Source organism: Mastacembelus armatus, chromosome 10, assembly GCF_900324485.2.
Source record: "Mastacembelus armatus chromosome 10, fMasArm1.2, whole genome shotgun sequence".
Taxonomy (NCBI): Eukaryota; Metazoa; Chordata; class Actinopteri; order Synbranchiformes; family Mastacembelidae; genus Mastacembelus; species Mastacembelus armatus.
In genome coordinates, this window is record NC_046642.1 from 16,222,254 (window position 1) to 16,238,225 (window position 15,972).

General features: G+C 41.1%; 3 protein-coding genes across 5 annotated transcripts in view; 1 reads left to right on the plus strand and 2 right to left on the minus strand.

The window, feature by feature from the left end:
- Window positions 1-6,795, minus strand: part of pdlim7 (PDZ and LIM domain 7) — a 29,825-nt gene extending 23,030 nt beyond the window's left edge. The window contains exons 1-2 of one of the 3 annotated variants that reach the window (XM_026330105.2): window positions 6,601-6,795; window positions 4,140-4,238 (exon numbers count right to left, since the gene is read on the minus strand). In XM_026330105.2, the coding sequence (XP_026185890.1) occupies window positions 4,140-4,238; window positions 6,601-6,630 (129 nt within the window). In that variant the 5' untranslated portion in view covers window positions 6,631-6,795. Of the gene's footprint in view, window positions 1-4,139; window positions 4,239-4,971; window positions 5,264-6,600 lie in introns of those variants that run through there. The other 2 variants (XM_026330106.1, XM_026330107.1) reach the window with 2 other exon arrangements.
- A 2,304-nt stretch (window positions 6,796-9,099) lies between these two features.
- Window positions 9,100-13,716, plus strand: cltb (clathrin, light chain B). The gene is made up of 5 exons (XM_026330521.2): window positions 9,100-9,551; window positions 10,633-10,679; window positions 10,905-11,022; window positions 11,191-11,302; window positions 12,718-13,716. Exons 1-5 carry the CDS (start codon window positions 9,398-9,400, stop codon window positions 12,887-12,889), a joined length of 603 nt encoding a protein of 200 aa, XP_026186306.1. The 5' UTR covers window positions 9,100-9,397; the 3' UTR covers window positions 12,890-13,716.
- Window positions 13,717-14,252: 536 nt separating this feature from the next.
- higd2a (HIG1 hypoxia inducible domain family, member 2A) lies at window positions 14,253-15,544 on the minus strand. Its single transcript, XM_026330522.2, has 2 exons — window positions 15,336-15,544; window positions 14,253-14,922 (listed from the first exon to the last, which is right to left on the minus strand). The coding sequence occupies exons 1-2, from the start codon at window positions 15,514-15,516 to the stop codon at window positions 14,756-14,758; spliced, it is 348 nt and encodes a 115-aa protein (XP_026186307.1). The 5' UTR covers window positions 15,517-15,544; the 3' UTR covers window positions 14,253-14,755.
- Window positions 15,545-15,972: the final 428 nt, after the last annotated feature.

The window sequence follows — 15,972 nt, forward strand, 5'->3', positions numbered from 1 at the left end:
ATCTTGCCATTATTTTCTGCAGCTCACTTCACACTGAAGGCATGATGTTTGTATTACAGAAGATCTTCACAACTGTTTGCTCATCCATCCAGTGTGTTTAAAAGCACAGCCAACAGAGCTGTTTTTGGTATGCTACTGAATTTCAGAGCATTCACCAACCTGCTACCTGCTAAATCTTGAATTAAGTCCTTCCCCTTGAGCGACCCTACACGTGAGCCAGGACTCTCAGCTGGGCTACTAATGTTTTTGGTTAAAACAATAATGCACTAAAGTTTATCTACAGCTGTATATACTGTCTAATGGCCATGTAACGCCGCACCAGCTCACTTTTATTCTTTCCACAGCTATTTGGGGGCTGAGAGACAGTGTGTCCTTACATCACTCACACGGCACAGCTGATGCAAAGCCATAAATATCCCTCTGAGAAATGGTAAACCCAACCTACAAGTATGTGGTCCTCCTGTAATAACTGCAGTGGAACACCTTGCGGTAACTCCCATTAAAACACTGCTGCATTGATCACAACATAAGACATTCACATCCAACTAGCCAGAGAAGAAATGCCCCCTGCGGGCAATCTCATAATAAAGCACTGAATTATTAATTCACTCCACTAACAAAGCCTCTTTCCCCTGAGTATGTGAGAGTGTAAGGGGGTATTTAAGAGTATAGCAGTGATAAAGCAACAGATGGCCTACAAGTCAGAGACACACACAAATACAAAACTCAACTACACATCCAGCTGTGGTGGTGGAGAGACATTCACAAATCTCCCTCTCACTTATTGACATGACATCATCTGTAATTTCCTACAAATATTTGATTTCAGTAGTGTGGTGTGTGTTTGTTGATCAAGGCCAGATGGTGCACAGGAAGCTCAGTTATGGCATCATAATGTTTATGGAATGGCAGTGGCACGAGATCTAGGGCAGATATATGGGCGAAGTTGTCAGGAGTTGCAGGGCTATAGCAGGCTCATCTGTAACAGCAATCAAACAAGATTACGATGACATCTTGCTTCCTAAATTTTATGCCTTTCCACAGGATGTTGGCGCAAACACGTGACCAGAGATATAATTTTATATAAGAAGACCTCCATCTCTCCAATGTCACAGATGTCTTGAGATATTCAAATACAAAAGTTGGCATTAATTTTGGTTTGAAAAGGGATAAAGACAGAGCAGGCTGTTAATGGAGACAGGATCAAACGCACTAAAACTCAAATGGCTATTTCAAGAGTTCAGCTTTCAGCGGAGGAGATGCTCGCATGACACAGGGCTACTGTATGCGTGTTTAACCCATGTCTGACCCATTAATGGGAGACGGCTGTTAGAGGATAATCCTCTGAAAGAGTCTCAACTATAGTTTCATAAAAGTGAGTATATCTCTGCCTGTTCAGCTTCAATTTTGACCAGTTTTTAAAGAATGTTTATAACAGCACAACTAAAGGTCTGGAGTTTCCCTTAAAATCCAGTTTGAATCCCAATAATACATTTGCAACCATAATAGAAATGTCTGTTGGCTACAGCCAAGCAGCATCTGTGCCATGTGTAATGATGTTTTCACATACATGGTTGTGAAGGAGCACTGTGTGAGTTTTAAAGGGTTATAATGACATTTGTGTTAAACAGAAAATGTCCACAGTATTGCTCTCTCTTTATTTTTCCTTTTAGTTTATCTTTAATTGGACAGTAAAGGCTAAATATCTACTACCATGAGGCTAAGGAAACTAAACGACTAAAGGAAATCTGTTACTTTCTAAGGAGTGGGTTATTAACATTAAAATAAAAGTTATGAGCATATTTTCTAAGTTGATAAATGGGTGTATCCATGATTTTTTTCCTTCACAGTGACTTAACAGTTTGTCTTGGCATGGGCTCCTTTCCTCAATCTCAACGGAGAAGCATTCCGGTGAGATTAGGGGAGTGCATCGTATGGATGTGAAAAGTGAGTGTGGAAGATATATCCAACCCACAAAGGACAAGAGGATTGTCTGTTGGCAGTGACGGGGCGTATACAAAAAAATCCCAGGAATTCTGAGAAAGGAAAGCTTTCCAGACTCATAGACTGAGGAGGAAGGAAATAAGGGCAAAAGAAACCCATTAGACACTCACATATATAAAGGAGGTAACAAGTCAGAGAACCACAAGTTTCCAAATCAGTACAAGATGATCAAAATCCCTATGTCAAACACTGAGTAAATGATAGATGATGTTAATGATCAATCTGCCAAAGTTAGACCAAACTAAAATTTACTAAACAGCTTGATATAAATCCATTCTTAAACAACTTAATTGACATGTTATCTATAAAAAAAAAAAACATACATCTTTCAGAAGTTATCACTTGCAATCTTGTTTCCTTACAGCATTTTACCAAGCCTTTTGTCCCGTCACTGCTCATATTCTTCATTGTGTAATCGCTTTCAACTGACTGCCTGGGTTAAGATACTTATCTCATCAGCTACAAGCCAGTAATGAAAGACCACCCACTACATTCATCCAGAGGAAGGCCAGTGAGTGTAGGCCTGACTTTTCTTCCTGTTACTAAGGGATACTGTATATCTTTGAGGTTTACATTCCCTTGTTGGGCTGTTTTCATCCCCTGCAACTGTGTGATTCACTGTCCAGTCTTTTATGACAATCGCAAGGAGAGTCAACAGCCCCTGAGAAGTAAAGAGCGAAAACCTGCCACATCTTTATAACTCATCCACCCTGAGGCCCGGTGCAACAAGACACAAAGATGTTAGCCACTGACCAAACATTAAGGATCCCTTCTTACAAGTACAGCTTATTTTTTGTTTGGCTGTGTAAGACTGGGAGTGATTGCCAATGTCACACCAAACTGCTTAGTCTAGCCTGAGTTTTTATTTATGGAATTTAAGAAAAGGCTGGTGGAGAGGGGCTTTGCACTACAGAAAAGTATATTTATGAATGTCTAGACTGAAATTCGTGCAACTCAATGCCTATATCCCACCCAATAACCCTGGTTTGTTTTGGGCCATTCATCAAATGGGGTTTTAAGATTTCTTTGGTCTTGTATGGATAAAGAAAATGTTTCTTGTCACGAATCCAACAAGAACACTGTGTTTCTGACTGCAATGCCTGCCAGAGAGTAGAGCAGATACAAGACATGTGCTGACAAGGCTGGTGAACAACCACTGCCCTCAATACAGGATTACATCAGCTGAATGCACACCTAAATGCAGTGCTACACACAACACACTGCAGACTCTTAAGCCAAACTAATCAAAGCAACACACAATAGTGTGTCATTTGATTGCTGCTTTTCATCTCTATTATAACCTTGTGACTCTTGGCAACAAATAAGAAACAAAGAACTGATTTCACAAACAAAGCATAATCTTAATCACACTTTGTTAATCAAATGTTTGAATGATAGAGTGTGTTGTGTAACCATGTGGGGCTATGACCAAGACTTGCACATTCATAATTATCTATTAACTCCCAATTATCTCTGCAATGGGAATGTGCAAATATTTAACCAAATTGATGAATTAATACATGTAAATCAGTCTAACATTTATAGATCACCCCAGCCTCCAAGGAAGTAATATCATGCTGCCAAAGGAGAATGACTGCATAGCAGAGTGCCAGATCTTTGTGTGCAATAGCTGGCAGCAACGTTGGAACGATTTTATGTGCATGCACGTATGTGTAACTGCAAGTGTGCAACTGTGTTTGTCAGGAAAAGGAACACTGCACTTATAAGGCCTGGAAAGTGGTGGTTGTTCTCTACAACAGCAAGACCAGTTCATAGAGTATTAGAAAATGCTTTCAGTGAAGAGGCAGTGACTTGACACGGAGAATACACAGCACTGGGACACAAACAGCAGCAGACCTATTAATGCAAAGGCGCTCCATTTTAGGACTGACTGGATAATTGCTGGTATACATCATAAAATATGTGAGTGATATGAAAATGAACACCAGCAGACAACCTCCTTTACTATGCAAGAGGACATGCATATGCTCAGGTAAGGCTATTATTTGGGGACCGAGCTTGTGTGGAATACTAAGAGATTCTTGTGAATAACATTTTGTATGGAAGCTTGGAAAACAAAACTGACAGATGAAGAAAAGCACAGAATCTGACTGCAATAACAAATTGTTACTTACCCTTGACACGGTGAGGGGCATGCTGAAGTCCTTGCCACCCTGCAGTCTGAAGCCCCAAGGCGCTGGGCCCTTGAGGGTTACAGAGTATGTGCTCATAGCCTTAAAAGAGGAAACATTGTCTTAATTAGTCAAAAAGCCAGGAAAAGATTTCCAAGGCCGTGCTTCCTTTTCCAATTCATCCACAGAGCCTCGGTGCTGGTTGTCTGCACAACACGAAAACACATGTTCTATACAGAAACTAGCATTAAAGTTTTTTTCTGAGTTTGTCATTTTAAACCTTGGAATGATCTGAATAGAATAACCATGGTATAATCATTCACTGAATGTGTCCTCTGATAGAAATTGGACTATTTGAGTTAGACTATTTGCATAAATTTATAGGACAATAAAAAACCAGAGCTTCCACAGGGACGGATACAACATTCATCAACACCCAAGCTAATAGCTTGCTATTGCCTGTGTCATAATCTGAGGAGAGCATTTACATAGAGGCCTGGTTCACAGCATATCAAAGTATACCATTAAACAAATGACTACCACTGAAAATACCAGAATCATAAATCTCCTGGACAGAACAGTAAGAACAGCAGCAACATTCAACTCTTATCTTACTTCCTTCATTGGGAGAAAGTAGTCAACTCCTGTACTCAGTTCTTTATTAAAGTAAATTATATCAAACATAAGGATAATGATTCACGACAAACAAACTTGCCTTAAAAATTTACAGACGTAAAACAACGTCACCTGGACTATTTATTGATAGCGTGTGGCACTAGGCCAGGTAGCTTTAAAAACCAAAGCATAGACACAGGACTTGGCCGTCTATTCTTACAGTTACAGCTGTATCAGTGACCTCTGTACTTGCACCCCGGCTGCAGCCTTTGCTCCTCCTTGTCCAATCCACCAAGTGTCATTACTCTTCATGAGATGCAACCAGCCATTGAAATCACTATGAGTCAAACCTACCTTATCCTCAAGGCCCGGCCTTAGCCCAAACCTGGGAGAAAGCTAGAGAGTAAGTAAGCAATGGCAAGCAGATTCCCTCTGTGTTGGCAAAGCCTACACCCCGACACCGTCTGTGACACAGGCAAGCCCTAGCCTCTCCTTACTCCTCAGAGGCTATATAAGGAATGTAAAACTACACCAAACTATTTCAGCCCAACACCCACATGAGTCACAGAGAGAAGGAGGGGGGGGGGAGGAGGACGGATAGAGGTAACGTCAGCTACCCCTATATTCTGGCAAAAGTCTACTACATAAAAGTCAGTAGATTTTTTTTTTAAGTGCATTTGAAAAATCAGCAGACAGCCACAACTTAAGTAAAGCTTTGAGGACTGGGCATGAAACAAAGTACAAGCAAATCAGCAATTATATTTTAACATCCAGAAAATCTAAACAACAACACAGGAGGTCGCCTATAGGAAATGTTTAAACAGGGATGTGCTGTGGGTGATATAAAAAGATGTGGCCTATAATAGACACGAGCCAAGCTCCAAAATAATCCCATCCATGAAGCGCACAAATCTCCACACTGGATGACATATCTTCATAGGATTTCAGTTTTCATCTAAAATATATGTGCTGGTGCAAAACTAAACGTTTAAGCGCTTTGCCCAAGACTTCGTAGATTAAATAAACAACAGCTTTAATTACCAGAATCTGGATTAGTTTGCTGTTACTCCTCTCACATTATACCTCCTATGGAGAAGCCCAGGAGCCAAGAAAATCAATTATCAGACAAGACTGCCTGAGACAATAAATAGAAAACCCCAGAGCAGCAACAGGTAATGGAGATTTCACTAAGCACCGGGTTAGATCTCGTCTTATGATAACAGCACACTGCAAATTGTTTTAAATAGATTAGAACAACTCAGCGGAAGTAACAGCATGAGTCTGGGGGCCTGGAAATACCATCCAGTGAAACAAATGATTGGGATAAGAGAATAAATATGCTGGTTGTGACCGTGGTACTCATTGAAGTGGCGCTGTCCCTGTTTATGGTCTAAGTTGCTATTTATAATGTCCTGTGGTGTAACTGTGTTTCTTTAGAGGCTCGTCCTTTCAACGTGAGCTCCGTACGATGCCCTCAAAGACACTCAATTACACGCTAATTTCTTTTTGGCTAGAAGTTCGCGCAATTACTTTTAAGCGGTTTCAACGTGCCCAAGACAATAATTAGCGCCAGGTAATGAAAGGCTGCGGAGCCTGAAATAAACCTTTGCATTCACAGCGGCCGGGGAAGCAGGACGGGACACGAAAACTGGCCCAACTCGGCTGGGACGAAGTCGTTTCCGACCGACAGCATTTCTGAGCAGCTAGCACGAAAATAAAAAATAAAAAAGTGCACAGCTAGGAGCACAGCACGGCCCGTCCAAGGGGATTACACTGGAGAAACGTAAACTTTCTAAAGTTACAACGCACACAAAGAAGTGCAACACAAGTGAATTAACTTAGCTGTTACCTCCTTGTCCTCCTTGTGTCCACCAGACATCACGAGTGAGGCTGATGGGTAGCGAAGTCAATCGGTAAGCAGGCTAACTTTCGGACTTCCTTACGCCGGACGTCAGGAAGCCACCGTGGATCCCCGCGGTGAGCTACGCGATCATCCCCTCACACTCTTCAGCACGACTCGGCTGAGACGTCAGAAGTCACATGGGCCGGCTCTCCTCCTCAGGCTGGGGCTCCAGACCGGGAGAGGCCGCGCTCCACAGGCACCTCAGCTGTTTCTCCAGCCACTGCTAACCCATGGAAAGGAAATCATGTATAAAAAGCTGCCATACACGCTTCTGGAGTACAAAGGATTGGAGTGCATTGGTCATTGTATTTATTTCACATTTCTCATTTTGTCACATCAGCCCCTCTGCTTTGTTAGCAATACTAATGTGGTATTTATAGTCTCTTTCCAAAATTAAGATCCTTTTTATAGTGATCGATAAGTGTTGTTGTATTCTTTATACTGATCAATAACTAGCAGAATCATTACCTTTGTCATATTCCGTTCAGTTTGTTTGTATAGAGCCAAATCATCTCAAGGCGTTTTACACGCAATATAAACCCAACCAATCCACCCAGTGCTAATCCCTGTCAGTCATAATGACACTACCATAGGCCTGCCTTTCCCAGTGCTAAAATCAAAAGCCTGTCTAACACCAGCTCAACAAAAATTAAACATTGACATTTTTTTGAGTTAGGATTTATTGCAGGACTTCTGCATTAGACTGAATTAGTTTAATATTTGCCAAAAATCAGCCAAATGAGTGTTCTAAACTATGTGTACTATTTACTGTGCCCATGTTTTTATACGTTTTTTATTTCAGTAAGAAATATAGTAACCTTGATTTTCATTGCATGTCGTCTATCTGACAGCTATTGTTAGTTTTCAGATTAACATTATATATATTGAATATATAATGGGACAAAAATATATTGCTATATTCGCCAAATGCAAGGTAACACATACCTGTATTTCTTGTGTAACAAATACGTGGGCCAGACATGGCCATCGGACAGGCAGAGGGCATCTGGCACTGTGTAGTTCCTAGAGCACCTCCTCTTTTTGCATTTTTCCTATGGGATGGAAATAAAGTAATGTTGGTTCAGCACGTCTTTGGAGACTAATAAGGTTTATCTCATCTCACCTCACTTGGGGCTTAAGTTGTGCTAAAATGTAAAAGACTAATAAATAGTTTAGATGAATCATAGGGCATTACTTTCCCAAAGTAAAGTTTTAAATGTAAGACCTTTTAATGTGTGTTATTGCTACTTTTGCTTAGGAACTGCTGGAAGACAGGCTGTATTTATATAATGACCCGTTCTTCCTCTATCACGCTGACAAAACTCACAAGCATTATTTCACTGAGTGACAGAAACATGTTTTATCTACCTATTATAAGTATTTGAAATGTGGTCACATAAAGCTTGAAGCCTATTTATTTTAGACAATTATTCTAGAAAAATAAAAAAAATATTAAATTGTCAGCTGAACTGCACTTTATGTATGAAATGTGCTACAAATTTGTATTATTCTACTACTTATTACTAATATATATTCATGTATTAATCCTAGTAGTAATGTTGCTGTGTTCAGTTATAAATAATAATAATAACTAGTGAAATTTATGGGACAATGCAGTAAAGGGTGTCAATATTATAAATGATGAAATTTGAGAGGTTGAGAAATGATAGCAGAAATAAACAGAAAGGAGGATGTGATATTTATTTGCTTTGTGTAACTGGAAAAGTTAGAATGGACAAATATAAATGTTTTAAGAAACAGTGGGGTTTTGATAGGTTGCAGAAGATATGTAGAGTAAGATAAAGAGTAAGTCTAAAGGAAAGAGTGATAGGACTGGGTAGGACATGGGGTATTAAGGGAATTTTAGAAATATGAAAGAATCAGGGTCAGCAAAGTGAATTAGTGGTTAGTGACAAGAAGTTCCCTGGTTCAAGACCCATCAGGGGCCTTTCTGTGTGGAGTTTGCACGTTCTCCCTATGCTTGTGTGGGTTTTCTCCAGGTACTCTGGTTTCCTCCCACAGTCCAAAAACATGTATGTCAGGTTGATTGGTGACTCTAAATTGCCCATAGGAGTGAGTGTGAGTGTGTGAGGTTGTTTGTCTCTATGTGGCCCTGTGATGGACTGGTGACCTGTCCAGGGTGGACCCCTGCCTTTCACCCAAAGAGAGCTGGGATAGGCTCCAGCAGATCCCTGGGACCCTGGTTAGGAATAAGTGGGTATAGATAATGGATGGATATGAGAATCGCTTTGAACATGACCAGGTTTATATAGAGAGCATACAGGGGTATGAGGACGGTTGCTGCACACTCCGGTACAGCAGGTGGCGACATGCAGGTTTAAAGGTGGTTGGCAGCCCGCCTGTAAACAAAAGAAGAATATGCTTTGGGTTTTGATGAGGAGCAGCTCTGTTGACACAGGACATGCAGCAGATGGCGACAAACTGCAACAAAAGGGAAACGGTACCCTGGGGTGCTGCCCTGCTCCACCGTCACAGTGTCTGAACAAGTGAAGAAATCATGAATCATCATCAGCAAAGGCCTTAGGTCGACGCTTAGATTATTACAGGCGATCTGATTGTTTGTCCGGCTGCCTACAACACTGGTCGACGTGGGATAGATGATAGTGGATTAAAATACTTAAATCGTCTGAATTAACGCTGCGCAGCCGGTTTAATATTCTGAGTCTTTAGCCTTAGCTAAACCTACCAAGCTTAGTCAAACTTGTAAACACTTTCGTGAAAGATGGCTGACAACGGAGCACACCCGGTTGAAGAGGACCCAGCAGCAGCTTTCCTGGCCCAGCAGGAGAGTGAGATCGCGGGGATAGAGAACGACGGAGAGGGGTTTGGGCCGCTGGAGGGAGCGGGCGGCCAGGAGCCGCCTCAGGCTAACTACGGTACGGAGAGCTAACGTCAGCGTCGACTAGCAAGCAAACGAGCTAACTAAAGCTAATATACCCAGCGGGCAGGAATTAGCGAGAAAAGCCCCCTTTCCTCATGTAACAACAACAGCATCTCTAGCACATAGAGGCCAGTTTACATTCATAACCTGGGCAAACAGAGCAATAGCTAACATTAATGCTAACGTAACGAAGCCATAGCTAGCAGGCGGTAACGCTAATGCGATTGTATTACAAAAGTTAGTTATCCCACGGCGCATCCTCCTGACAGCAGGACCTGCACACATCAAACTGTTAGGCATCTTTTTAGCACCGAGCACAGCCAAGAACAAGAGCAGCGCTATTTAAAGAGCGTCCCGGCTTCACATCAGGGCTGAGGAGGTGGTGGGGTCCTAGAAATACCTTGGACAACAAGCTGAACTGATCAATAAACACTGATCATATCTGCAGGAAAGTGCAGAGTAGGCTGTACTTCCTCAGGAGGCTGGCCTCATTCAACATCTGCCAGAAAATGCTGCAGATGTTTTACTAGTCTGTGGTGGCCAGCGCTGTCTCCTGATCAGGTGGGCCAGTTCTGTGATTGGTGCCCAGGTGTCGGCGGATGAGGTCTGCTCTCCATGAACTGCTCCACAGACAGACTACAGAGGTTCTTCCTTCCCAGGGCTATAAGACTGTCTTGATACATCACTGGGGAGGGGTGGGAGGCCTGGGGTTAACTGATGGTACATGGACATTTTATATTTGTATTAGTTCTTAATTCACTGTTTATGTAGCTGTGAATTATTTGTTACGACTGTCTATCTATCTATCTATCTGTCTGTCTGTCTGTCTGTCTGTTTGACTACGTGTGCTAATGTTACATTAACGGCTGTTTACACCTGTCTGGAAATTCATGTCTTGTGAACTGGTAAAACTTGCACAGGCAGGTGCTGCTGGATTCCTGAAGTCTTCTCCGTAACGTTTGAGCTTAGTGTTAAGTTAGGGAGCATAGTTAACCCAGAGGAGGTGGGGCAGCACACTGTACAACTCCAAGAAGCCCACTGTAACATACAACCTTGTTTCCTTACCACAATGATAGATGGTTTTGAAGAGGAGCCTGCCACACTGAATGGGGATATATTTCAGGTGAGCTTAACAGATGATCTTTAGCCTGTTCCGTAAGATCTATCAAGTCTCTCTCTCTCTTTGTGTGAGTTTCCTTCTGCACACCATCAAATAACTTTGTTTACTCTTTCTTCTTTTGTTTTGCTGTTACTGTATGTTATGATGTGATGATGGCTTTATCTTCTACACAGTATTCGGATCAAGGAGCTGTTTGTAATGGAGTAAATGTTTTATGTCTTCCAAAAGGAGTCCAACGGCCCAACAGACAGCTATGCAGCCATCGCACAAGTGGATATCCAAAGGCAAGAGCCAGAGAGTTTACGAAAGTGGAGGGAGGAGCAGAAAACACGCCTGGAAGCATTAGGTGAGTAACAGTGTTATTAATCCTGCTGTTTAATGTACTTCCTACTTCACAGCCATAATGAGTCACTGTGATTTTTGTCATTTTGCAGTTTCTGTCTGTGCTTTTCCTTTATGTTTTCCTCTGCTCAGATCTCTCTGACTATTTTCTCGTCCTTTGCACCCTCACAAGACTCGGCATCTAAGGCAGCAGAGGTAGAGTGGAGAGAGAAAGCCAAAAAGGAGCTGGAGGACTGGCATGTACACCAGAATGAGCAGATGGAGAAGAACAAGACCAACAACAGGTTAGAGTCTGACATGTCCCCTGTCAGGGCGCAGAGAAGTAACAGTTGGCTTGCATTATGATGTGCTGATGTTGTAATTGCTACACAGAAAACAATCTATTCAGAATAACAGCTTTGAGTGGTGTGTTAGCAGATTGCAATTTTTTTCTCAGTAGAAATCATTGAAAAATGTTGTTTTTACTGTGTATGGCAAGTCAGTCAGCGGCACTGTCCGGTAAAAGAAACACTTTACCAACCAGAATTTACACAATATCAGCTATATATGATAAACTGTGTGTCCAGTGAGCAAGATACACAATTGAAGCACTTACACTGGACGTGCCGCACCAAGGGATGATACGTTGGGAGCGATATGTGTAGTTTAACAGCTTTGTGTTTAAAAGTGTTGAAAGTATTGTGAGTCAAATGTATCTATAGTTTATATAAGTCCTACTACTTAAAGCAATTTTGAATCTGGCCATAGTGAGTGTTATAGGTTATGCTTACAAAAGCATTGCCACCTTTCCTGTTTTATCTAAACTAACCTTTTCTCACACCTTCCAACGGACCAATTCTGCCATGGTATCACTCTGAATTTGTGACTCTAGCTTTGGCCAGTTTTTTTTTTTTTTTGCCTCTGTGTTTGTTAAAGCACTGAGACACAAAACTCTGATGAGGTCCTCTAGGACCGTGGGTCCAGTTAAAATGTCTGGAGAACAAAACAGGAAGCTAACTGAAAGAAGGAATGCAAATGCCAGAGTTTGCTGCAGTTTAGCACCAAAGTGTTTTACTGAAATGCTTTGCCACTCCAGTCCTATATATTAACAACAATAGATTACAGTAGTACAGATTAGTTTTACACCATTTGTAACTTTTACTAATGTGAATTTCCAGCCTATTAGACCTGTTTCTCAGTCACTTCCATGATACTTCTAATGCACACCCTAACTTTTCTTTGCCTGTTGTTTGACACTGAAACTGATCTCCTTTCTCCTTCTTTTTCCTGCTTTCTTGGCATTGCCCGCATACTAGGATTGCTGACAAGGCTTTCTACAAACAACCCAACTCTGATGTTATAGGCTTTGTGTAGGTTTAGAATTCTTACGCTTTTTAATATTGTATGCCCTAATCTGTGAATTAGCACCAGTAGATCATCATGTGATGCATGCACCAATGCTAGAATTACCAGTCTGTTTTTGAAGGTCTAATTTGTTTTTTCTTGCATTTTTATTTGGTTGTTAGATTATTATTATAAAAATTACTCACGTCTCCAACAAATAGTATGATTGGTATTAAAAAAATAAATAAATAAAAATGCATGAAGTCGCTGTGTATCCTTGACTCAGTCAGGGTTTGGTGATATAGAAACTGTTTTGAAACAATCCTAATACTGCAAATCATTCATAGCTCTCTCTGGTCTTCCCTCCCACCTGTAGAGCATCAGAGGAGGCTTTCCTGGCAGAGAGCAATGGCGACAGCCCAGGATCAGAATGGGAGAGAGTAGCCCGTCTCTGTGACTTCAATCCAAAAACCAACAAACAGGCAAAGGATGTTTCTCGAATGCGTTCTGTCCTAATCTCTCTCAAACAGACACCTCTAGTTCGCTAAAGGCAGTCGCAGAGAGAATTTTGTTCCAGAAACGTTGCCTTTTTGGTTTTAACCTCACATCAGAAGAGTTTGTACGCCCTTTTCCTGGTGTCTTTATAACCTTTGAAAACCTCTCGCCTTTCTTGATGCCTATTATATTGAAATAATACACTTAACATCACTCTGCTGTGAGAAGATGGACTGCTCTGTTACAATATCCTTTAGCTGGTCAGTTTTATCATGGCTGTACTAAAGAATATATTGTTAATGTAAGTTAAACATTCTCCTTCCCCTTTAACTTATAATTTGTTATTATGTCAACATTATTGCATGCCTCTGCCAATATTTTTGATGCACAATTTTTAGTTGTTTCAAAAATTTGCATTTTGGTAGATGTCAATTATTAATCACTATTAAGGATTAGATTGTAACCACTTAAGCCTCTTCACATTTGTTGCATTATATCCCAAATTGCTGTATTTGAGGTAGCTATCATATTTAATCTTTCACATATATAAGCTTGTGGCCTTTTTGATCCAGCTCTTACTTCAGTTTTACTATTTAGCCAGATGGATTTCCTCTTCGATTAGGCAAAGTGTCAGGAAAAAAAAAAAAAATCACAACCAAAGATTAACACTGTCATCTAAATTTTCAGAGTTCATGAGTAGCAATTTGTTTCTCAGCAAAAGTTTACACCAATAGGCTTTAAATTTCAGCTTAATAAGGTGTTTGTTTCAATACCAACGTCTATACGTTTTACATGTTGCCTATTTGGACATTATGAATACTGAAAACCAGTGAATGTTAAATGGGAAGTGGAAAATAAAAAAATAATGGAGTATAATCAACAGAAATGAATTTGTCCTTAAATAATTCTCATCCATGACTGTTCCCTTCAAAGTGAACTTCAGATAATCACTTGAATCTCAGTGTGTAAAGTCGATGTGGGACGAACTGAAATTATGGGTAACCCACAGTGGCAACACTCACTCTTTCATACTCTCACTTGAACATTCCTAAAGGCTGTGTTACTGTTCATTCAGCCAACACTGGACATCTGTGAGAAACAAGTTTTCAGCTGCTCAGTAACAGCTTTTGCTTAGTCCTTTCTTCTATGAAGGCACGATTTGTTTTTTGATATAGCAGTGTTACATTAGACTGGCCACCGATATCATCTTCATAGGAAAGGCGATTTCAATGTGCAGTTGCATTCCTAATACATTTAGAGTCCATCTCGCTGATTTAGAGGAAGGTTGCGATAGTTCGGTGCTTAGAGTGGACACTGAGACTGGGCCTGTCCTGGTTTAAAAGTCCTCCTTCAATTTAAGTTTACTCACCCAGGCCATTAATATAAAAACTGTTCACAATAAAGTTGCCCAATGACTTCATGATTAACTTCCTGTTTAATAAAGATTGTAAAAGGAGTGGTTGACCCCCTGAATCTGCTTGTGAGTATGCCGTTTTACCTCAGGTACACACAACACCACAGTGAAATTAAAGTTTATAACTGAAGACATTTGGGTGTTAGGTACACAGTGACAATACCTGGGGAACGCCGGAAAGCTAAACCTCCACAAGAGCAAAAAACAACTTATATTTCTGCACATTTCGATTGTAAAATGATGAAGCAGAATTAAAGTAAAATTCAGCTTGTTTACTTGGTCTGGTGAAGAAGCTGAATGCTAGTGTATTGCTAAATCTTTTATCACCTTGAGGGATTCACAATTTACAAATAATAAATGTTTGCCATGACACAAGTATCTGGATAATGCTGAAAACAAAATGCATTATTCAGTTCATTCAGATAACCTCAGTCCAGTCCCTAGTTGGATCTGGGCTGATTGGAAGTTGAACACACAATAGCAGAAGTGTTGGATTGGTCCGGCTTCACTGCTTCTGTTTCAGAGCTGTGGCAAAGACACCAACGATAATGGCAACTACAGTGAAGCCTTGAGCAAAGATACGTCCCCGCATCAGCAGCTGGGACTGTCTGGTTTTTCCTTGATGGAAGGCACGAAGACCATAGATCAGTGCTCCTGCTGTTCCCAAACAACCTGCAGGACAAACAGCAAGTCATGACTTAGAGGCAGACAGGCAGTGAGGAGCAGAACAACAAACAGGTGCTGAGCAGATGGACTGTAACCATAAACATGGCAAAGGGAACGAGGAGCTACTCAAACTAATGTAGTATAAAATGGGGTGGTGGTGGTGGAGTTAACAGGCTGCTTAGTGCTTTGCTGCAACACCAGTCACCACCAACACAGTGTAGTGCTGGCACTGGTCGACACTGGATAATAATAACACCGTGCTCACATGACAGCAAACGGACGAAGGTACAGTAGGCTCGTAGACCACATCAGTGTGCAGTCAGGTGCGTTAGTTTGCCACACACCGTGTGGCAGGCGGCCTAATGCGTAACCTACAATAAAGGACGAGCTGTGCCGCACTTGTGTGACTTCACTCTCACCTATGGGGACGAACGGGTTCTCCTTGGTTTTCCGGACGAATTTTTGACTGAATGTTTCATCTTTGGTCTTCGGCAAAGGGTTGAAGCCCTCGATAACAGGAGGCTGTGAGATGTCAAAAGGCCGTGACGGCGGTGCTTCTGGAGAATGCTCCGGGACCGCTGGTGCTGCAGCTGCTGCCATGTTTACCGAGGGTGTCTCTTCATCTTCTTCGCTTCCTCTTGGGGGCGCTGATTTCAGGTGCAAAGCGCCACCTACTGTCCCGGAGTGTGTAACGTCAGCGTTGTAATACTTTTAACTTCCCTTTTCAAAAATATTTTGTTAGACCAAATTATAAAGACAGACTGAAGATTTGGACTTTCAGTCAAAGCTTAAAAATGATGGCCTGTGTTGGCATGCTTCAATGAATTGCTCTATAAATAAATGTTTTGTGAAGCCATAAGTATATAATCAAAATCCTCTAAAAAAAAAAAAGATAAATATTATACATAAAATTGTGGAATAACACTATAAAACTTAAATCGTTTGAACGCAACATCCATCACAAATATTTGATTATCTTTACGTTCAGTTTACAATAATTAAAGCAGGTCTTAAGCCAAAGACATGAAAAAGAAGCCAAAAATGACCATTTCATTA